The sequence below is a fragment of the Ptychodera flava genome, chromosome 5 (genome assembly GCF_041260155.1).
Source record: "Ptychodera flava strain L36383 chromosome 5, AS_Pfla_20210202, whole genome shotgun sequence".
In the NCBI taxonomy this organism is placed as follows: domain Eukaryota; kingdom Metazoa; phylum Hemichordata; class Enteropneusta; family Ptychoderidae; genus Ptychodera; species Ptychodera flava.
This window is the reverse complement of record NC_091932.1, coordinates 31,945,218-31,968,238: the sequence shown is the minus strand read 5'-3', so window position 1 is coordinate 31,968,238 and position 23,021 is coordinate 31,945,218. Positions and strand designations below refer to the sequence as shown.

Genomic DNA, 23,021 nt, shown 5'->3' with positions numbered 1-23,021 from the left:
CTGTTTGTTGCTGTTACACACAAAATTGTCATTTTCCTCCTTTTAAACTTTTGCATATGCATATCTGAATCAACCTATTATGGCAAAAGTTCTGCATATAATTTTTGAAGAAATTTAATGATGATTTATGCAAGGCTATTTGTATCAGTATTCAGTACCGAGCCAGATTTTATATTTAAATGGAATACTCAAGGTAGGATTTGAAATTGGGCTATGATTTTTAAGTTCGTTTTACTTTTTGTAGTTTTATTGTGCGTGTGCCTTTGTATTTGCATAATTTATGCATCAAAGAATTAGAGCGGTTATTCGAAAAGGATGTCTATGGGTAATAGAAAGATGATATTTCTGCTCTTCCTTCTCCAGCAGATGCCATTATGCCGAAGGAGAATGAAGACTCCAAGAACTTCAAAATGTTGACCTCAGAGGAACTCAATTTAATGAGCTGGACAATGACCAAAAATTACAATAGGTAGCGGGTCAAATCGGTGACCTTTGACCCATGACCCTGCTCACATCTCCCACCTTGATCTTTTTTGTGTTTGTACAGTGCAGACGTCAATACATTAGACTTCACTGAAGTCATTCAACAGTATATTAAATTTGAATTTGCTTTATCAAAAATGTACAAGCATTTCTAAAGCAGAATTAGGGACTATACTATATGTTCCTTTTACGAGGTATTACTCTTTATTGGTAAAGGGTTTTACCCTATACATATTTGTCAGTGTCTCTTTATCTACAGAATACTTGAACTGAGTGCAATCCTTACGGGTACAAATTTGCCGTTGTGTTAGTTCCTTGTGCTTTCCTAATTTTGCATCACTTGAGATGGCTATTACTCTGTACACTGTTCATCACCTTTGAGGTAGAATGCGCCTCGGGGACAGGTATTCAGATTCTCAAACTTTTTACGATTATTTTTTGACTGACCACTTGTGGGGGTTCATTTTAAAGCTCTTTGTGTAAGAAAACTTGTCACCATTTTAATTTTATGAAAATCAAAAATCTTATGTAAAGTTAACACAGGGATGTAAATCTTATTTTTTTCCATAAAGTTAACACAGGGATGGCGGCCATTTTGAATTTCAAATATCTGTATTTCTTGGGAAATTTGTTTCTCTAGTACCAAAATTTGCACGGTTATCCCAAGTTCTTATGCTTGATTTTGAAAGAGAATGGTTGAAACATTCCTGAGGAAAGTTTGAGCAAAAGTTTAAGTCTTTCACTTTCGAGGCGCATACTACCTTAAGGCAAACTGAAAGAGCAGTAAACAGTTCATTTCTAGCCAGATCAGATACAGAAAGCAATGCAATGCAAACAGCAGTGAATAGTATTCAATAGTGCTGTATTAACATGTACGCTGGGCATTTCAACATTGTTTGTAGAGTAAGAGTAGAGAAACAAAAACGGGAGTTGATATGTAGATCAAAAGATTGCAGCAAACAAATCAAAATGAACAGTGATTGTTATTTTCTCTAAAGACATTGTGCAATATAAGGATTGCCTATGGCCTGCTACAAAAAAGTTTTTAACAGTTTTTCTCACAGGGCATATTATAAGCCTTCAAAGTAAATTTGATTGAATGTTTGATCTGAGTTGTAGATTTGGAAGAATTATTATTAAATGTGGTGATATCTGTCAGAGTGCTGAGGATTTCGAAGGATAAAATTAATGTGTGTGAAACGGCTCCAACACAAATATCCTGTATATAACAACAATGGTAATTTGTTTGTACATATTTGGTCATTCTGTTCCATGCAGTTCTTGAAATAATTGTACCTCTTGTAACAGAAAAATCGTTTGCAAGCATAAGCGCTTATTAACGGCCATGATTTGCTGTAAAGTGTGCCTGAATATCAAGTTTACATCATTCAGTGTTGATGACTGTAGCCTTTCATCCCATGCAGTGTGCAGGTTAAGATAATGCCAATTGTGAAAAAAAGGGCTTGTACCAAAAACAGATGTTTGATTTGGATGTACAGATTTTTAAAAGTATGTATTATTACATGTATGCATATTTTGGATGAACGTGAACTCTTCGTATGGATTGTGACAGTTTTAGTAAAAGAAAATGTACGAAAATGTGTCCAATACAATTTAGTGTACAGCCATTTAATTCCCTCATTCCTGCAGCCTAATTAAGACTTTGCTTGTGTTCAAACTTAGACTGTTGACAGTGTTCTGTTCCAGTTTTGTTCAGATTAAGATATATCGCAACTTGGGGACAGATATTCAGACTCTCAAACTTTTACACTTCTTTTCTGATCTACCACTTCTTTGGGTTCATTTTAAAGCTCTTGGTGTAAGAAAACTTTTCACCAGCTTAGTTTTTCAAAATTTGTAAAATTTATTTTCCTCCATAGAGTTAACACAGGGATGGCAGCCATTTTGAATTTCAAATATTGGTAAATCTTGGGTCATTTGTTTCTCTAGGACCAAAATTTGCACAGTGACCTTCGATTTTTATTCTTGATTGTGAAAGAGAATGGCTGAAAGATTCCTCAAGGAAAGTTTGAGCAAAAGTTTAAGGCTTTCACTTTCGTAGCACATACTACCTTACCATTACAGCCAGTCAACACATACTGATACATCTATTTACTGGGTTTAGCAGAAGCGGAAGAGATGTATTAAAGAGCTCAGTATGTAATAAATTTCTGTAGAAGAGCCCCAGTGGCACAATATTTTGCGATTTCTGCAAAAGCAGCGAAGGCAAATCTTTCAAAATCATTTTCCAGATAAATCATCAAAATGGCATATTTTTACTGTGAATGCAAAGTCAATATATATATACATATATGATATGTCTATGCTGACATGAATACACCTTTTTTGTGAGTGACCTTCACTATTTAAATCAACGAACAACAATATTATTTACAACATAGACATGTTGGGAAACCTTTTTCAACAGTATTAATATGTCCGCTTATATTATTTTTTTATTTTAGAAAATAATACATATTTTATTTCATATTTAGAACAGTAGAGTTTACTGTGATTTAGAAAAGCATCAGCATGTCTTGTTTAATACTGAAAATCAGATAATGTTCAGATATAAATATTTTTCTCCATGCCGATCACAAGTTTGTCAGACTATGATTTATTTTGTATTAGGTCACAACAACTCAGAGGAATAAAGTCAGTTGTAATAGAATCTTTCCTAGTACTTGTGGTTTTTTAACCCTTTGAGCGCCAAAGTCAACTTTTGTCACCTTTATAAAATGTACCCAAGTCAATTTTTTTCAGATTTTTGCCAAAATTTTGATGGAAACCTGTAGACAATGAAATGTGATGTCCGTTTGGTCCAAAATAATTTTTTAAAATTACAGAAAATCCATAAAAATTGTCAAAATGTTGCACTAAAATTTTGGTGGGAAAAATAACAGCACTCGAGTCGGGAGTACTTACAGTTCAAACTGTACATACCTATGTGTTGGTGCTGGGACTTTTTTAAAACTTAGTGGATGCCATACATACGCACCGTCATGTATTTTTAGAAGATTGATACAGAAACTTTTTGGAAAGCAAAATGCAAAAAGTGCAGCTCACGCACTTAAACATGTGTCATAGTCCAAATTCAAGACCGTTTGCATGCCAACGACCAGTTTCTTTGCCTCATGAAGATGTACAGAACGCTTGACCGCTGGTTTTCTGTCAAGTTAGAAATCATGCAAGTTTCTGTACTCATAACAGGTTTGTAGTAACATAAACTTGTAACTTACCGGGAGGTACACTGGAGGTATAAATGCTCTGAAAGAATTGAAAGCAAAATGTGAATATAGACAACTAAAGTGAACTAAAATGTGCGTAAGTAGTAACACAACCATACACTGTTACTGTTACATCTTTCGGATTCTTACCCAGAAACAGACGACATGTTGTTCAATTTTTCTATCGAATTTCGACACAATACAGCCGGATTTTCCAGCTCTGAAACTCCCTTTCATTTGTCGAGCCTGGACATTCTCTTGATCCCTAGTTTGCTCGTCACTATCGACCAGTGTATTATCAATCCGAATTCACCCTTTCTCAAACAACGTTCAGGAACCCCCAAAGTGTACCGGTATTTCCTCCTGGTCTATTCTTTTTACACTCCTCTCTCTAACTATAAAGGGAGTAACTATACTATGCTCACGAAGTATTCCAATGATTTGACTCTAGTGGCTATATCGAATAAAATAATCCATTTCAAATAAAACAAGAGATTTGCTATTTGTGCAAGGAAAACTGGCTTTATTTGACAAGGAAAGTATGATCGACTTAAAAAAACCCACAAAAATTCATTGTTTTTGGTAGAAAGGATGACAATCATTAAAAAATGTCGACGAATCATTTCACACAATATTTTAAACATTCTCGCGAGCCAGAGCAATAATTTTCGCTCTGCTGACCTACGCAAAAATCAAGGTAGCGTTGAGCTGTTGCCGTAAAGAGGCGCGTGGTTTACGACGATGTATTTTAAACGGCACAGTGATCAAATCAATTCAAACTATCGGGCCGAAATGTATCACATTCAAAACTCATATCTATTAATGACAACCGTAAAAATTTAAAAACGATATTCATCGAGGTTTCATAATTGAATCGGTTTTGACGTTTTTTCGGGCAAGTCAAGAACCCTGTTTGTGTCGATCGTGTTGCAGAAATGCCCTGAAAAGAGTTAAATGATTATTCACCGTGATTTTAACCCTTATGCGTAAACCTTTTTCATGTACACTTTTCTCCAGAGAACGTTTGACGGAATGTAACGATTGACTCCTGTATTTTACTCAACTGTGACTTTTGACTCCGCATTGGCACTTATGACCAATCACAAAACGTTGGAAATGTAGAGTGCTGACATCGATATATTAGCACAGTTGAATGGAAAAAATAGTGCATTTGTTTGCTCTGCCCATAGACTCTCGAGGGTCTATGCTCTGCCATGGTCTCACCTGAAACGCATTCAGGTAAGAGTGGCCCCCTGCCAGGAATAGACTAGTCACAATAAGGGTCAAGGTCACTTAAGGTGATGTGCGACCACAATTTTAACATATGAAAGAAAAATGAACTTTGAAAGGTAAAATTTTGATAACAATATCCAATTTTGCCAAAAAATAGATCCAATTTCACTAGACCATGCATATTCTGCGCATCGTGCGAGAGAAACTGATTTCTATCCTTGGTTATGAATTCCCGCTGGCTTGTCTTCTCGTGTACTCGTCAGTACATTATGCACCTGTGTAATATAGAGCTGTATGCATTATTGTCTGTTTACTCGACGTCGCCATGCTTGTCGCGTGGTTACTTTGGGAAACGCACAGCTTATGATCAACGATTTTAAGTGTCTTTATTCATGTATAGACTTTTGTGTAAGATTTAACGAAAGTCATGGAAGAATATATTACCTCCGGAACATTTAAAAACTTTCAGATTCGGGATGCCTACTATACCGACATTATACAAAATCAAATATTTGTGAAATTTGTTACCATACACTTCTTCAGTTACCCTCAGAGGAATGGCAGAATCATACGTACACATGTACTTTGTCACCACCAATATACTTTGTCACCACCAATAGTACGGATGAAATTTAATAATGAATCCTACTACAGGCAGAGCCATGGTGCAAAAAGGACATTTTTTTACTGAATTTTGTCAGCACGGGCAACACTGCGGGTAGTACTTTATGCTATGCTAGATTAGGAAACGAACCTGTAACCGCGTTGAGCGTCCAATTTTGAATTTCAACTTATTGAATCGTCTCTTTCTATGTAAAGTAACTTGCAGTGTCAAGTCTGTCTGGCTCAAAGTTATACGTAAACCCTTCCGTTTGAAGGGCTTTGATTTCTGCCGACACTCGATATGTATCATTTACGCCGAGGATGGGGTGTCTTTTGTTCAAAATGGGGTAACACTATCGACTGCTCCTAAACTGCTTCTCAGTGCTGTTACCAAGTCACGTATTTCGCTTCAAGAATGCTTCAGACTGCTATGAATATGCTGTACCGGTATTTCTGCGGCTATCGATATCGTTTTCACTGAGATTATTCTGTTGTTGTTCTCGGCCTGTGTTACCGGTTAATTGTAGTAGTCCGCCTCACTCCTTTTGGGGAAAAAACGTTAAGTTGGTAAGCGGCAGGAGCCATCGAATATTTGATAACTACGAATCAACAGACCGTGTAAGTATAGTAAAATTTACGAAATTTTGCTTTGGGTATTTTTATTTTTCGAGTTGTATCACCGACCTTTCTTGATGTCGTGTAGTAGTATTAAAGACAGTCTTGTTTGGACGGCTTGACCAAAGATGAGAGTCTTATACTTTTTGAGATAAAATTTAGCACAACATATACGCCACCATAACGCGAAGTCTCAATAGGTCCGTCGAGTTACACGTAGTGCTCTTTCATAGTTCGATATTCGATATGGAAAACAGAACCGCAAAATTAATTTGTGACGCATAACGTTAACTGGCAAACCATTTTCCAATTTCTGCTAAAATTGCCAACTTCATTCTCGCTTGAAAGTGCGTACTATTTTTCATTGCATTGATCCAATCTCTTGTACACCGATTGAACAATCTGCACCCTGAAACTGCAGGTGCAGCCAACGAACAATGCACTTTTAAAAAGGTCCTTATTATGATAAGATATATTGTGCATGACAAGTAATGTGAACTGACTAATTTTAAGTCAAGAGGGTAATTAATTAGCTGTTCATAATTTGCCCTCCCACAGAATTTTTTTCGACTTACCCTCCCGAACTCAAACTTCATTTTTATCCACTCCCCACTTATTTTTGCCGGTTTCCCCTCCCCACTGTGAATTTTTGATGCTCCCCTGCCCTGTGGCGAAAAAAAAAACTTGCCGATTTCCCCTGCCCTTGAAACAATTCCCCTGAAAAAGTTTTTCGCCAAGCCCTGTCCCCAGGACAATCAACCGATATCCGCCCTGCCCTACAAAAAACTGAAATTTGCTCCCCTGCCACCTAAAAACATGTCCCCTGCCCGAGCAAAATTAAAATTTCCCCTGCCCTCAAAAATTGCTCCTGGAATAGCTTTTTCGATGAATAGCTCCGTTGGCTGCACCTGCACCCACTCTTACGCAATTACCCCTCTCCCCGTAAGTGGGTACGTATACACGAGATTTTTGTACAATGCATGCGTCACATACCGTATACAGTACAGCACAAATCGCTGGGCGAGTGTTATATGTCGCACATTGTATTCAAATCGAGTGTATACCCACCTACCGAGGGGTTATTGTTATCAAATTACATGAACGTTAAACTTTGTTCATGAAGAGTAAGATCAAAGCTGAAAACTTCCTCATTTCACCTGTATTGGGCAAAAGTTTGCATCAGACTATCAAAACAATGCTTCAATGTCTTTGGAATTATTCAACGAACTAAATAGTTAAAGAGGAAAGTCCCCTACAAAAGGGGGATTATGGTAAGACTATGCAGATGTGAAAAAGCCACGCTACGGGTAAGACGCACTCGAGTTGCTCCGAGATTTCCAGAAATTCGACGGGTGAACGGCGTTGATTTCCGTCCAATCTCATACATGACACCTGTGAATGTATAGCGACTGCCTTTATGTCGAAAAAACGTTGAAAAACACTGTTATTTAATACAGAGAACGCATATTTTCACAAAGTGTGGGTCCAGAATGTCCATTTGACCTCTGTTCTAAATGTTAATGTATGCTGCCAATCATGATTACTCAAATTCAAATTGAGGCCTGGGCGATCTTGATCCCTGCCGAGCACAACAAAGCGTACTGACTTCTCACTAAAATCACCGTTATGTACCTAAACACACGCATACACAACCACATACAACGTAAACGATACGACACATGTAATGAACACGCAAGAAACGGCATTTTCTTTTTGGAGTGATTGGTGGTCTTGAAAAAAAACGTTTTGTATGTGTTCCTGTAAAAAGTTATGAACATTGAGAGTCTTCACACGTCGCTTTGAAGGCAATCACAATTTCATTTTTCCTTCAGGCATCGAAACTGAATCTTTTGACTCACATTTTGAGGAAGTACCTTTAGCATTGTGACAAGTTTGGTCATGTTTATATCAGTTGATTCAATTCAGTTGAGCTGAGTGGAATTGAAATTTCAGTGTCGATTACATCGTTGCCACTATTGCGTTGTAGATCGATCATCCATGATCATCCATACTCGAGTACTCATCGACGACGACCACGGCCCTGCACAGCTGTCCTGGGGGACTCATCAGCGTCATTTACTTTCTTTACCAATGTATTTCAAAATATTTGGCTGACCATTGTCACAGATTACTAGTAGTTTCCTTTTGTTGAAGATTCTGGCTTACATATCGGAACAGCAAGCAGCGTATGTATAGTATTCAAATATGCAGGCTCATCCATGGAACTACGGCAACTTTTCCACAACGTCTCAGTCACATGTCATTTGCATATTACGAATGGTCGTCGATGTTTTCCGAGGTTACCTATCCGAGGTAACCGGATATGCAATCTGCGCTCACTATACTTCGGGTCATGCATACCAAACTCTAAACTGGGGGTCGTAACGTTTTAAATCAGTTTTACTCAAAATTTCTTCACCCTTTCATCTGATTTGTTCGAAATGCCAAAATTACACGGAAAATAAGCTTACGAATGGGTGAAGATTTGTTTTCAAATTCACAAGTTTTTTTTCCCGTTGCAAGCTTGCGTGTACCCGGCCGTGCGAAGTACCAGTGACCGGCTATTATCTACATCACTGCCAACCAAAAAAGCCGTAAAGCTACAAACAGTAGAAGGTTCTAACTTACGATTGCTTACGATCACAATCTGCTACCGTCCTTAGAGACTATCATCTATTTGCTAGACTTTCCCCTTATTTTTTATATGTCTAGTTTGCGCGCTTGTACCGAGCACGAGATGTTCAGGGCTAGATTTAAACTCAATACAGTGCCCGAGGAAATTCTCTCCTGAACTAAGTCAAGACCTTCGTTTTCTATCTTCCTTCCGAAGCCCGTAATACTATGTCCATTTCAACTACTGGCTTCAATCACAGCGCCTTCACATTCAAATCACCCGCTGCTGTTGTGAGAAAGTATCCGTTCTGTGTTGATGAAAGCCGGGGTTGAAACCAGGGGGTTGAAAACCGGGTCCCGTTTGAAATCGCAACGGAATATGCACACATTAGACTTGGTTCAAGTCGGTGAATTTTAAAAAAATAAAATCATTAATAATAGTTTCTCTTGTGTCTCTCCTATTTCGTACAAACCTATCCGGAATTTGGCAACTCACGCCAGGTTTTCCCAGCGATTGAATGCGTCACGTTTGAGTCTGCGCAGTAGTGAGTTAGTTTCTGCGATTTTTGTGATTCCGGGTGAAACTCCCCTGTAAAGCGTTCACTCCACTCATCGCGTCCACTCACGCGCGCGTTTCACATGAAAACAAAATACAAATCATTGCGTTCACTCAACTCAAACATTCACAAATCACAGACTTGAACCAAGTCTAGAGCGGCCATTCTGTTTCATAACTTCCTATACATGTATTTCTATTGCATACCACAGCGGTCATCGCATCGCTGTCTATCGAACCGCAAAACGACTGCGGTTTGAATTCAGTAAATTTTGATTGGATTCGAACTCACAACGTACGGCATACAGTCACCTTAGTAGCGAAGAAATCACAGTCAAGGAAGGTCTGTCGACCAGACCACAGCCCCTCGACCAGTACCCCACCCTAGTTATAATGTAGTCTCGAATTGTGTGAACCCTACACACTTCCGTAATATTCAGGCAGAGGTGTAGCCCTGCGTACGATGCTGTGTGTTCCGCTACAGCTAATAGTCCCGCTGTGAGCGGGGCTATTAGCTGTAGCGGAACACACAGCATCGTACGCAGGGCTAGCAGAGGTGATAATCGGTAGTTCCTGGTGTAAAAGATAGTTTATGTTTCTCTGATAAGCCAACGACTAAGCAAGTGTTTAACCATCCCGCCCAGTGTTTGCCAACAACCAACGTCACTACGACGTTGCCTATTGTGCGCCCACGGCGCTGGACTTTCCTCTTTAAGGTTGTTTGGGAGACATGACTGCACTGTGAAAAGTATCCCTGTATCATAGGAATTGTACTTAACCATCACCCCCTTTTCGAGCAATATTTCTTATCAAAGATGTATGAAAGCCCAGGTATACTATATATTTTCAAAAAGCAGAGAATCTAAAGTTTAGTATGGTAGCAATAGTGTACTCGAAGGATGAAGGGAGTAAATAGTTTGGGTAGAAAACCTGCATTTTTGTTTTAATGATAACAATGATAATTTAAGTCAAACACTTGATACCACTATATGAAATTTCATACCTTATTTCAAAATTATGTTAAAAAGGAAAGAAAGACAATATGTTTTGCATTATGTATTTCCATGTTCAAATGGCAGGGTCTGAAAGACTGGCATTCAAAATAAGTGATATATAACGATAAGAAATTGAAATGCCTGTTGTGTTAACTTTATTGCTTACAAATTTGTCGTTTTGTTACGTAGTATTTAAAGAACATAATGTGAAAAATTTCACAAAATTTGACTCAGCCACAGTGAAGTTGAAGTCTTGAAAATGGTAGAAAAAGAAGCCAGGAAATCGAGTGATTTGCATGCATTTGCATAATTTTACACTCATTCTCGCCCAACTTACGACGGATTGCCATGCTCAAAAGTGAATTCAACCAAAATTTTAATCTTAGGTTAACAAATGACATATGAAGAGAATGAATCCTTTCCAAAATAACTGATTTTTAGCAAGACACGCTGTGTTTTGTGCGACGGCACCTTAATTCATTTGCCAAGATTTGTTTTGAATATTTGAGATATCAGCGCGTCTCCCGTGATCTGATGACAGACATTTCAGTGGTTTTTTTATTTTTTTTAGGTGCCACCGATATCGTACCCTCTCAACTACAAGCATTTGTACAACAACAGCCCGTACTGCAGCTCTACACAGTAAAAACAGATTTAGATTAGGATTCGGAGTAATAAAAAATCCATCATGAACAACCACCTAGTGGTAAGTTACTGCAAAATTACAAATTCGTTACCATTGATTGTCCAAGTTTCTTGGCGACCATAGCCTTTCTACATCTACAAATCGGTGTTTGAAAAAGTTCAACGCCCTCACCGTCAACAATTGTTTCTGAAATCTGAAAATTTATTGAAACGATTCTATCCATGAAAAGACAGGCTGTTGACAGCGGAGCTTAAAATTGCATTACGGGAGAATACCCCTATTGTCATATTTATTTATTGTATCATGAACTTGAACTTGGGCGTATAAGGCAGATGTCACAATCTTTCGATGTTTTCTAATTATTTTATAGTTCCCGCCTCGAAACGGCACTGATAGTCTTCAACTTCTGCCAGCACTTTCCTCAAGTTAAAATGTTCCCTTTCGAAATTAAGAATACAAATCAGGGGTCCCCGACAATTTGTACTAGTAACTAGAGAAACAAATTACCCAATATTTATCTACATTTGAAATTAAAAGTGGCAACCATCCATGTATCAAAGTCAATGAAAATCTACCATGCTCACAGTGAAACTTACCACTTCATTTTTCGGAATACTTTTAGATGCTTGTATGTCTTATTTTAAAATAAATATCTCTAATAGGCATTCCATTAGAGTGGCTCTCAGCTCAACATCATACTAGCATACCTGGCTATATCATGTTTTGCAACCCACATTGGTGCAAGCAACCTATTTTTAACAAGTCATCGTCAATGACACAGTCCCCACTTGTTCAAGGGTACTTTGATACTTTGAGAGGAGAGTCCTGTTGAAAAAGTGGGTCTAGATTAAAATCACTGTGATACAGATGGGGGTTGCAGACAACTTAACAAAGTGTAATGTCTTGGTTTGGAAGTTGTTTCTTTATCAGTTTCAGCAAAGGTTATGCATATATATGTATAATAAAGGTCAAAGGTCATCAAGGTCACATGACATTTTGAAAAAAAAATTGTATCGCTAATTAATCCCTATATGCCAAAATTCAGACCTCTAGCTCTATTGGCTTTCCCATAATTAGATATGTGCATAATTAATGAGGTAAGCGTGTGTTGTCAAAAGGTCTCCCATCCTACTAAATATAAAGGACGTAGCACTTGTGGTTACTTATTTATTGACATAAACGTATATTTTAGGTAAAAGGTTATCGAGGTCACATGACATTTTGTCAAAAAAATTTCTATCCTATAGTTATCCCTATATACCAAAAATAAGACATCCAGCTCTATTGGCTTGATCAGAATTAGATATGTGCATAATTAATGAGGTACAATATGTGGCGTCATAAGGTGTCCCATCATACCAAATATGAAGGGTGTAGCACTTGTGGTTACTGAGTTATGGACAAATATGTATATTTGAGGTCAAAGGTCACCAAGGTCACGTGACATTTTGTCAAAATAATTGTATTGCTAAGTTATCCCTATATACCAAAATTCAGACCACTAGTTCTATTGGCTCGCTCAAAATTAGATATGTGCATAAGTAATGAGGTACAATATGTGGCGTCATAAGGTGTCCCATCATACCAAATATGAAGGGTGTAACACTTGTTGTTACTGAGTTATGGACAAATATGTATATTTGAGGTTAAAGGTCATTGAGGTCACATGACATTTCGTCAAAAAATTATTTTGCTAAGACATCCCTATAAACCAAAAATCAGACTTCTAGCTCTATTGGCTCGCTCAAAATTAGATATGCACATTATGAGGTACAATATGTGGCGTCATAAGGTGTCCCATCATACCAAATATGAAGGGTGTAGCACTTGTGGTTACTGAGTTATGGACAAATATGTATATTTGAGGTCAAAGGTCACCAAGGTCACGTGACATGTTGTCAAAAAAATTAAATTGCTAAGTTATCCCTATATACCAAAAATCAGACATCCAGCTCTATTGGCATCCTCAAAATTAGATATGCGCATAATTAATGAGGTACAATATGTGGCGTCATAAGGTGTCCAATCATACCAAATATGAAGGGTGTAGCACTTGTTGTTACTGAGTTACGGACAAATATGTATATTTGAGGTCAAAGGTCACCAAGGTCATGTGACATTTTGTCAAAAAAATTGTATTGCTAAGTTATCCCTATATACCACACTTCAGACCTCTAGCTCTATTGGCTCGCTCAAAATTAGATGTGTGCATAAGTAATGAGGTGTCCCATCATACCAAATATGAAGGGTGTGACACTTGTGGTTACTGAGTTATGGACAAATATGTATATTTGGGGTCAAAGGTCACCAAGGTCACATGACATTTTGTCAAAGTGTCTGAGATATCTGTGTGAACAGATGGACTCACGGACGGACATGACCCAATCTACAAGCCCCCTGGACTTTATTTGTGGGGACTAAAAACTGTGTCACTGCATCCTTTTTGCAATATGAATAGGATGAGAAACTAAATTTTTATTTTTCTTGGCCTTATACATGGGAGTCTATGGAGACTGCCTTATACATGGGAGTCTATGGAGACTGCCTTATACATGGGAGTCTATGGAGACTGCCTTATACATGGGAGTCTATGGAGACTGCCTTATACATGGAGTCTATGGAGGTGTAAACTAAAAAGTCCTCTAACACGGCCAAATTTGATCGCATTGTGAAACAAATCGACGTGCATCTGTATGAGGTAGGGTACTATTCTTGTGCAAAGTTTGAAAGAAATTGACCATGGCATGTCTGAGATATCTGCGTGAACGGACAGACGGACGCACGCACGCACGGACAGACATGACCCAATCTATAAGTCCCCCCGGACTTCGTCCGTGGGGACTAATAAAAAAACACTGTGACGTGGCGTACATACATTTGACAAAATGGCATTAAAAGATGTTATTTCTGTATGAGAGACATATTGGTCGAAGTGCTCACACGCTATAATGTCAAGATCGGTCTCTACTCTTCCGCGATGCAGTGCTCTGTGATGTCATACTTTAACTGCAGCATCTACTATTGATATTCAGACAGAGTACAAAAGTCGAGACAACAGTCAAAATAAGGAAAGAATGACACAGGGACTTCCCGTTTGTGAAAGCAAGAGGTGATGTCAGCTTTTTCGACAAGAGTGAGCACATCCTGCTTCACATAACACATATGCCACAAATAGTCTGAAAGTCGTGGTAGTAGTATATTCACATTTTATGGACAAATTTATTTTATCATGCTATATATATTGACGGGTACATCATCCAGCCTATATTTGCAAAAGAGTGGTTAAATGAGGAGACCATGCATTCTGTTAAGAATTCTTGATCATAAAGTTATGAAGTAGAGATTCTTTTTTTAATCTATTTTCCATACGTCACAACAGCACATATTTCTGTACGCCTGTTGTACACTATACGTTCACGTAAGAAAAGATTCCTTTAGGAATGGTATGTTGGATCATTTGATGCAAGATGACCTTCTGTTAGATTATACGAACAGTTTGTATCCATGTCTAAGACAATGTTCATTGCAGCCTGGAGCAGTTAACAACTGCAAAAGCAGTAAAGCTGTCCATATGTCAGGAACGAAATTGTAGCTTTAAAGTGTTGGCTTTCATGCAGGCAACACCTGCCGTGTCGACGTCGGCTGAGAGAGCAAGTCTGGCCGATGCGATATTGCCAGGACTTTTATCTTCGCCAAAGTTCACTCCTCACTGGTATAATTATGACAGCAGAGGGTCTGAACTTTACATGATTGCGGCTACCGAGAATCCTTTCTATCACGTGTTTCGAGTGGAGACAGCTTTGTTGCAAGATAATGCAGGTATGTTGTTGCTCGGTTCTTGACAGATATGGGAATTCCAAAAGTTGCATGCAATATACCAGGCATATTTAACACCAATTACTTCATGGTCATGTACATCAATCTCCGGAGGGCGTAAGCCATAGGACCGGTGATTTCAGAGCGGCCTATAGCTTCAGCCTTATAGTTTTCACTTGACTTAAATTTCAACCTACAGAAAAGGCACTGCCATCCAAAGGGCATACTGTATATGTTAGTATATCGATATTTATCGATCAGATGGCAATATTGATATCATAGTTGAGAAAACAGCCACGATTCGATAACAGATTAGCGATACTTTAATGTAAGGAAGTATCATACTTCTACTGTACCATCTAGCGTTAGAAACGAAAGACGCGAGGGTCTTGGCGTGCAACCGTATGCATTTATTATTATTATCATCATCTGCTTGCTTTCATGTTCTAATTAAAAGATTGTAAGATTAGAAACCCTGCTGCACCTACATGTATGTCTACTCCTTGTCGAATATTTTATTTATGGATTGCACGATAGTTCCTATATTTCATTGTATATATAAAGTAAAAATATAATCTGCAAGTTGTTCATTAAAAGATAACTCTTGTTTTGTTATTTCTCTACTTACAAAACAAGAGTTATCTTTTAATGCACAACTTGCAGATTAAATTTCTACTTTATATAAACAAAGAAATACCTAGTTATATTTACTATTAGCTTCTATTATGATACTGTATTACTTTCTCTTTATTGGAGAAAAAATTGAACTTATTTTTGTATCACACTCTTATTGCCACAAATGTGATGTAAATCCTATATTTACAAGCAGGCAATAAAATATTATTATTATATTGTACTACTGGTTTTGACAGCACCTTCAAAGTTTAACATAAACATCCTTACAAATGTAAGACATGACAATACTCTCTTTGCCGATCTTACATTCTTATTCGGGAAGTTGTACTGTAATGTTTATCGTACATACCCATGCTGTTGTTGATTTTGTTTTATCGTGTTATGTGCGCCTGTTTTACACGCCTATGTTCTGTCCTTTTACTCAAGGTGACATCATATCATCGTACGACGGGACCGTCAGACTGGTAGATCTGGGTGCAGGCAATTGTGTCAAACCTAAAATACTAATTGACATGTTGTTAAAGAAGACTGGAACTTGTTCATTTTATCCTGTGGACATTGCACAAGGTCAGATGTACTTACGATTTCCAGCCCTTTGTTGGGAGTCCATCAAACAGTCAGGCTCGTTTCGATTGCCAACGGCTGTCAGGGGTTGGTTGGGTGACATTCCAGAAATCAATAACTGAGAAAAAAGTGTGCTTGGTGGATATGATATATGGCATATGCACACGTGACAGATTGCTCATGTCATTTAATCAGCCAAAAAGTGAAAAATGGTAGGTTACAAGCAAGCAGATAAGAGGTCGCTGTGATACCCTTATGAGAACTAAATCGCCCCGCAGTTTTGTCATACAGCAATGAAACCTCTGAAACCATAGGGAACTCAGGCTTCTTGTTTAATTTGTTTGTTTATGTGTTTGTTTATTACTATAAAGAACCAATGTTGTATATTTATTCATGTTTGTAAATATAGAAAGGTGTTTGTTTGTTCAATTGTTTGTGTACAAGTATAGTCAATAATTGATAGTTTAAAAAGTTTGTAATACGACCCCACGTATATGAAATAAAGCATAACTCACAACTTTGTGAGTTATCAGAAGGACGAGTATTCAGAGAGAGTGGTGGACAAACATGAGTGCTTATTCCTCATGGCAAAGGCGGGCATGTGTTGTTTCATATGTGGGATTGTATGAGAAACTTTTTAAAGTATCATTTATTGATTATACTGTAAACAAGCAAACAAACAAACACATAAACAAACACAATTCTTTATTGACAAACATCAACAAAATACACATTTTATTGTTTCTTTATTGTATATGGAAATAATCATACATAATAAAAAACATGCATAAACAAACAAATAAACGAACGAACAAGGTGCCTGAATCCCTTGTACTGAAACACAGAGAGCTAGCTCAATAGGTAAGCCTAGAACTGAGACGTCATGACTGAACTCCTTGGAAAATCTGTGGAAAATGTGAACCATCATGATCCAATATAATGGGAAGTGCTATGTATATTCAAATATCGACATTAAGGTGAACGAATATTACCCAATCTCTTTTGTACAGTTCATGTCAAAAGTGAACGCCTGTGATCTATTTTTTTAGAGTTCGTAGAAGAAAATGCACGCCGCCTGATGGCAGACTGTAAGGGTTTATCGGTACATCCCATTGCTGGGGAAAATCAAAATAGTTTGAAATTCATGCAAAGCGTCTCTGGAACAAAGTTGATCACACACTTTGGAAACAGCTTTAGCACTATTCCAATGAATGAAATGGCGACCTTTCTTCGCACCGTCTGGGAGACCATATCAGGTAAGGAACTCTTTCATAAATCAGGAAAACCCTCGACAGGCTTAATTTCAATTTATGAAACTCTCTAGACAACAAAAGAAGAACTTAAGCTAACCTTATCTCACTTCACAGGTGTTTCGATAGTCAACTTTGATATGTGTTCTGTGGAAATGAGATTATTGAATTATTGAAACTCACAAACCACCCTCTGAACTGTCGTAACTACTTACACACTAGTATGACATTGTATGTATGTATGTATGTATGTATGTATGTATGTATGTATGTATGTATGTATGCAGGTATGTAGGTAGGTAGGTAGGTAAGGTAGGTAGGTAGGTAGGTAGCACTTACAAAATTGTAGTAGATTTAGAAAAACTCGTGAGCAACATTGTAAATTGTGGCTCTTCACGTAGGCTCTATTATAGTGACGTCACCATCAGGTAGATATATCACATAAGGTGCAATAGCTGTTAAATCTACTTTGAGTTCCAAAAATCTGAAAAAATCGGGACCAGTTATTTTCAGAAAGGGATATAATATATAGGGATATAATATTGCAAAATGAGTTTGTCATCTAGACAAAACTAGAAACACGATTGCAACCTTACAATGACCTGTATACTGTTGCAAAGAGAGACCACAGTGTGATTTTTGTTCCTAAAAAAGTTTATTCCATTTGGCTTTCACGGTGATTGGTTGCACCAATGGTAAAGCAAACATATCCCTAAACAATCTGAGTGTCTCATTCACAGAACCAGAGGACAGGTACCTGGTTGGCATCGACTTGAATCAAGACGAGAACGCTGTCCGACAGGCCTACACCCACGGATCATGGGTGGATTTCAACTTCAACGTTCTGAACAGACTCAACCGTGATTTTCGAGCCGACTTCAAAGAGAAGAACTTCGACTATTGTTTTAAGTATGTCGTAGATGAAAGAGAAATTTGCAACATCAAGAGACCTGAATTTGTCACAGCGGGGCTCAGAAGCAAATGTGACCAAATTGTTCATCTCGGTAAGATCTACATGCACTTACAATAATTTCACTTTAAAGGGGCAGTACTCAATCCCTGGTTCTCGCATTAGTTGCTGTTGACATTGACTGTTTACATGATTTTAATCCTTCGTTCTTCTTTGAAAGTTGTGCACAGTAAGACATTTTGCTCTGAGATAAAGCTAATAAAGAACTTTCCCCTGTAAGGTAGAATGTACCTTGAGGACAGACGAGATTCAATCAAATCTCAAATGTTTACAAAAACATTTTTGATTTACTTCTTGTATGTGTGTTGGGGGAGGGGCTCATTTTGAAACTCTTGGAGTAAGTAAAATTTTCACCAGTTCATTCCTGTAAGAATCGAAAATATGATTTTCATCATTGAGTTAACACGAGGATAGAGGTAATTATTCTGTTACCAAATTTTGCACAGTAATTGCAAATTTTCATTCTTGATTTTGAAAGGGAATTGTTTAATTTCATTTAGAAGCGTTGAGATGTCTCCCTGTTTCTGTCATGATTACCTAAACTTGCTTCAAATGGGTAACCAGAATGATCACAATTTTTTGTTCCTTCATCAGTAAAACACTGTCCCGGAAAAAGCGAGATCTAATGAAATACTTTCACTTATTCATACATCCGTGTATATCAATCAACATTAGGATAACTGATAGGCAGCCAACAGTTACATAAATATAACCCTACAGTCGCGTAAATAGAAAACCTAATTGAAGATTTAAGTACACATATTACGAACACTACTAAAATACGATACAAGACAGTTCCTGTTTCACAGTGCCACAATGCAATACAATTTTATATATATATATATATATATATATATATATATATATATATATATATATATATATATATATATATACCTTAACTTATGATGCTGTATAAGATTTCATATCAGTCTTTCCTAATGATGAATGATTTTCTCTCACAATATTTCATGAAGATTCAGAGGATTTAAATCTGTATTTCAACGAAGGAGAGATGCTGAATCTGCATAATAGTCCAGGCGGCATAACGATGAAGTGGTCCTGGTGGCAGTTCAAAGATTTTATTCAACATGTGAACCTCACCATTGACAGGAAATGGACTGCTGAAGATGGCACTTATGGTGTGGCATCTTTGAAACGAAGCAACAAAGGATAATTGGTTAGGTTGCCTGCAAACTTGCTTTGGCTGAGTAAACGCTCTGGGCAGCGAACAAGTTCAACTGGTTGGTTGCATGAATTCTGCAACAGTTGTACAAATTTACAATTTAGACGAAGGCACAATCCTTTCAGAATGATTTGGCTCCATGTATGTATGAAGTTATTTACATGAATTAAAGGTTTATACCTACATTTTCCTACCTGACTACATAGCTGCCTGGGATTTCGTGTCAATCTGTCCCTATACTCCTCGCTCTTGTTTGTCTGGCTATGCTGTCATGTCATGTCATTTGGGAATAGCTGCTGGTGATGAGGTAGACGGGGATGAAATAGTGAAGAAACTTGGAATTTGTTTAAAATTTATTTCGCTCCAAGACATCAGCATTACCATACACAGCAAGATTGGTCATTTCCTGAGTGAGCAAAAGGTACATGCGATGGAATGCATTGTTGCTCAAGCATTGCCTGATACTTGGAGTATGAAAATATATGATATCCTGGGCGGTGTGGAAGACTTTTGGGGGAAAGATTATGAGAGGTTGCCTTTAAAAAGAAGATCCCGTGAAGAATGTGTGAAAAATGAAACAAATTCCTGACAGATATGAAGTAAACAAAGAATAATGCTCCAGCACTTGTGTCTTCGAAACTGTCTCACAACATATCCTGGGTTGGTGTAGGTCAATTAAGGTCACAAACTGAGAAAATTACCTAAAATATAAAAATTTGGCGGCTTCCCAACACTTTGAGCAGAAAATTTATCTAATAACATCCCTCGGGATTTTTGGACCAAATTACAAAGCTATCAAACAAGTAATTTTGAGAATAAGTTTTCTTGACCAAAAATGACAAGCCTGTCTTAAAAATACAAATTTGTATATTTCAGGACAACTTCCACATATCTATTGTCATCCCTGGACATCTGTTCACCAAATATAAAAGCTTTCTGTCCAAGGTCTTTATAAAGAAAATTTTATTTCGATTTTTTTTACCAAAAATGGCAAAAATTGCCCCAAAACAGTAATTTTTCCAATTTTGTCATAATTTCAACATGTTAGAAGGGTAACACCCTTGCAGACATCCAACCCAAATTTGAGAGAAACTGGGCTGGCGGTTTCAGAGAAGAAGAATTTTTACTTAAAATGAGGAAAATAACCAAAAAAAATTCAGCAAAAATAAAAAATTCAAGATATTTTCATTATATACATAAAACTGTATAGGGTTTACCTAAGGTGCTTGCATACTAATTTTCTCTTACAAACTGTTAAATCAAGGTTACACCAGAGCAAGACTTGTCTCGACATTCAAACGCTTTTTTGGCAGGTACTAGTATCGCAAGCTGGTAGATAAATACAATATCTCGCTTCGACAAATGATCACTGATGGCATCGGTGACATTGGGCCTTAGTTAGTGACCACTACCAACTGACTAATAGATTGATATATGGTGGGGTGCCACATGTTGGGCAGGATGCGGTTACTATTTTCAAAACACCTGACATCACTTCTTGGTCTTCTGGCCAGAGGTCCATATATCTTTCTTTCATGAATAAGACTTTGTTTGTGTAGTCTATTTACTGTCTGTTCTGTGCTGTTTTGTGTCTATATTTACAACTATTGTCTTACGAATTCTGACCTACTGTCATTGGATTATGGATTGGTATGATTGCGATTATTTTTCAAAGCAATGAAACCAGCGGTTCTTAAGTTATTGATTTTTTACCATTTTCACATTTTTAAAGCTCATTTGCATAATTTGGGCACTGCAAACTTCATTTGAAAAAATCCCATCTACAGCCTTGGATGCATCCACAGACCAAATAGCGCGCTAAAAAGAGCAGCAATTTGTGAGTTTTTGAAGTTGGTAAGGAAATACAGTTCATACTGTCTGGAGATGTCAAGTGCCCCTTTCCATAAATTAATGAAAAGGTGGAGCCTCCCTTTAAACAGGAACTTCCAGGACTGTGGGCACACACACACACTGCCTGGCAGTGACCACGTGACCACTAACAATGGTAAGGATATACAGCATATTCCTGCCTTTTACGGGCTGGTGACTTTTACGATTTTAACCCTGGCACCCGTGCCGGGGTTAAAATCGTATCAGTCAAAACCAGCCCGTAAAAGGCAGGAATCCCATCTGAAAACACCACATCTATGGACCCACAGTTAATTATGACAGGAACCAATATAAACGATGTGTACTGTTTGAAAACGTTATAATTAAGGCGAACGCACCAAAAAATACAAAATTCAAGCTCACTACACAATAGAAATATAATATTAATCATTCACGGAACTAGAAATTGTTGCCGTTGTTGTATCCTTGTATTGATGCAATAGGATTTCTAATGTCCTACTTTAAAAGTGAACTGTGAAAATGAAGATGGTATGCGTGTAATTATACCTTTGCTATGATCAATCAATAAATAAAAGAATGATCAAGTTGTGTAAATTTATCAAGAATCACTGAGAATAAGTCCTCGAGATCCTTCTTGATGTTTTTTGGGAACAAGTATGTTGCAGTTTTACTGCAACGAAGAGAAAAATTTAATTTCATGCTTTGAAATTAAAAGTGAAACAAAACTCTTTTCGTTTATTTCTGCTGTTCAAAGTTATAAAACATGAATGTGACAGAATAAAAAAAATCTCCGTCTGACACAAACATTAACGTCAGAGTGACTGCATCCATTCACTTTTTATCCATGAGTCTCATATCACAAAAAGAGATCGGTGTACTTAGTTTTATCAACCAAAAGTTTTGTCCTGGCCTAGATCTCATCCACTTTTACACCTCTATCAAAACACCAACTGTGAGTCGATGCAAGGTATCTCATGGAGCTGACAACGGAGTTTCTGATATTGTATGGAGAGCGCCCCCAGTTTATGTTGTTATCAAAAGGTCAAAGTTCAGTATAACAAGTGCACCGTACTGACCGGCCGCGGCCGACGCCATCCAGAGACCAACAACAATCGTTTGCACCACGACCTGTTTGGAGGCAACAGATAATATTGTCCAGACATTGTCAAAGTGTCTTTTACGCCCATTTTACTGTAAGTGTTTGAGCAGCAGGAGTCGCACTTGGAGGATGGAATCGAAGGGGATAGTTAACCAGAAGAGTACTGAGGAGACCTCGACCAGCCAGCCAACAACCTTGGAGTTGGACGGTGGTACTCGTCCATTCAACTATGGACATGATGGAGCTGGATTCAACCTTGACTTTCCGCTGGACACCCAAGGTAAGGTCCCAAACTTAAAACAGACCGGCACATGTGTGAATACTGATTGGCGAAGAAAAATGAATTAGAAGAGATACATATTGGATGAGATTCTCGTAGAGTGATATTGTATCTGATTTGACTCTCTATGTATGTCAAATCATTACAATACTGAATTTAAATACTGCAGTTTTGAACTGCTGTCTTGATCTGGTTTGGCTGGATGTTCTATGGTAGATTATTCAATGATATGAAAGGCAATTAAGCTGTGAATTAAAACTTTGCCGTTCTATGATGTTTTTCTATGAAAGTAAGCATTTCTTAAGATTTGTTAATATTCAGCTCAACAGCCAAGTTGAATAACCGGAGTCGTATTGCTACTTAATGTGTATTTTAGAAGCTTAAACAGTAGTCATGAG

General features: G+C 37.6%; 3 protein-coding genes across 7 annotated transcripts in view; all 3 read left to right on the top strand.

Moving 5' to 3' along the window:
• LOC139133520 (uncharacterized) overlaps nucleotides 1-3,154 on the top strand; it is a 43,353-nt gene extending 40,199 nt beyond the window's left edge. For 2 of the 3 annotated variants that reach the window (XM_070700170.1, XM_070700168.1), the window contains exon 28: nucleotides 364-3,154. In XM_070700170.1, the coding sequence (XP_070556271.1) occupies nucleotides 364-473 (110 nt within the window). In that variant the 3' untranslated portion in view covers nucleotides 474-3,154. The remainder of the gene's footprint in view (nucleotides 1-363) is intronic. The other variant, XM_070700169.1, reaches the window with a different exon arrangement.
• Nucleotides 3,155-14,528: 11,374 nt separating this feature from the next.
• LOC139132577 (histidine N-alpha-methyltransferase-like) lies at nucleotides 14,529-18,505 on the top strand. The gene is made up of 4 exons (XM_070698872.1): nucleotides 14,529-14,790; nucleotides 15,850-15,990; nucleotides 17,037-17,243; nucleotides 17,978-18,505. Exons 1-4 carry the CDS (start codon nucleotides 14,583-14,585, stop codon nucleotides 18,265-18,267), a joined length of 846 nt encoding a protein of 281 aa, XP_070554973.1. The 5' UTR covers nucleotides 14,529-14,582; the 3' UTR covers nucleotides 18,268-18,505.
• Nucleotides 18,506-22,255: 3,750 nt separating this feature from the next.
• Nucleotides 22,256-23,021, top strand: part of LOC139133517 (zinc finger protein 585A-like) — a 65,972-nt gene continuing 65,206 nt past the window's right edge. For 2 of the 3 annotated variants that reach the window (XM_070700163.1, XM_070700161.1), the window contains exon 1: nucleotides 22,312-22,623. In XM_070700163.1, coding sequence (XP_070556264.1) covers nucleotides 22,473-22,623 — 151 coding nt within the window. In that variant the 5' untranslated portion in view covers nucleotides 22,312-22,472. Of the gene's footprint in view, nucleotides 22,624-23,021 lie in introns of all 3 variants that reach the window. The other variant, XM_070700164.1, reaches the window with a different exon arrangement.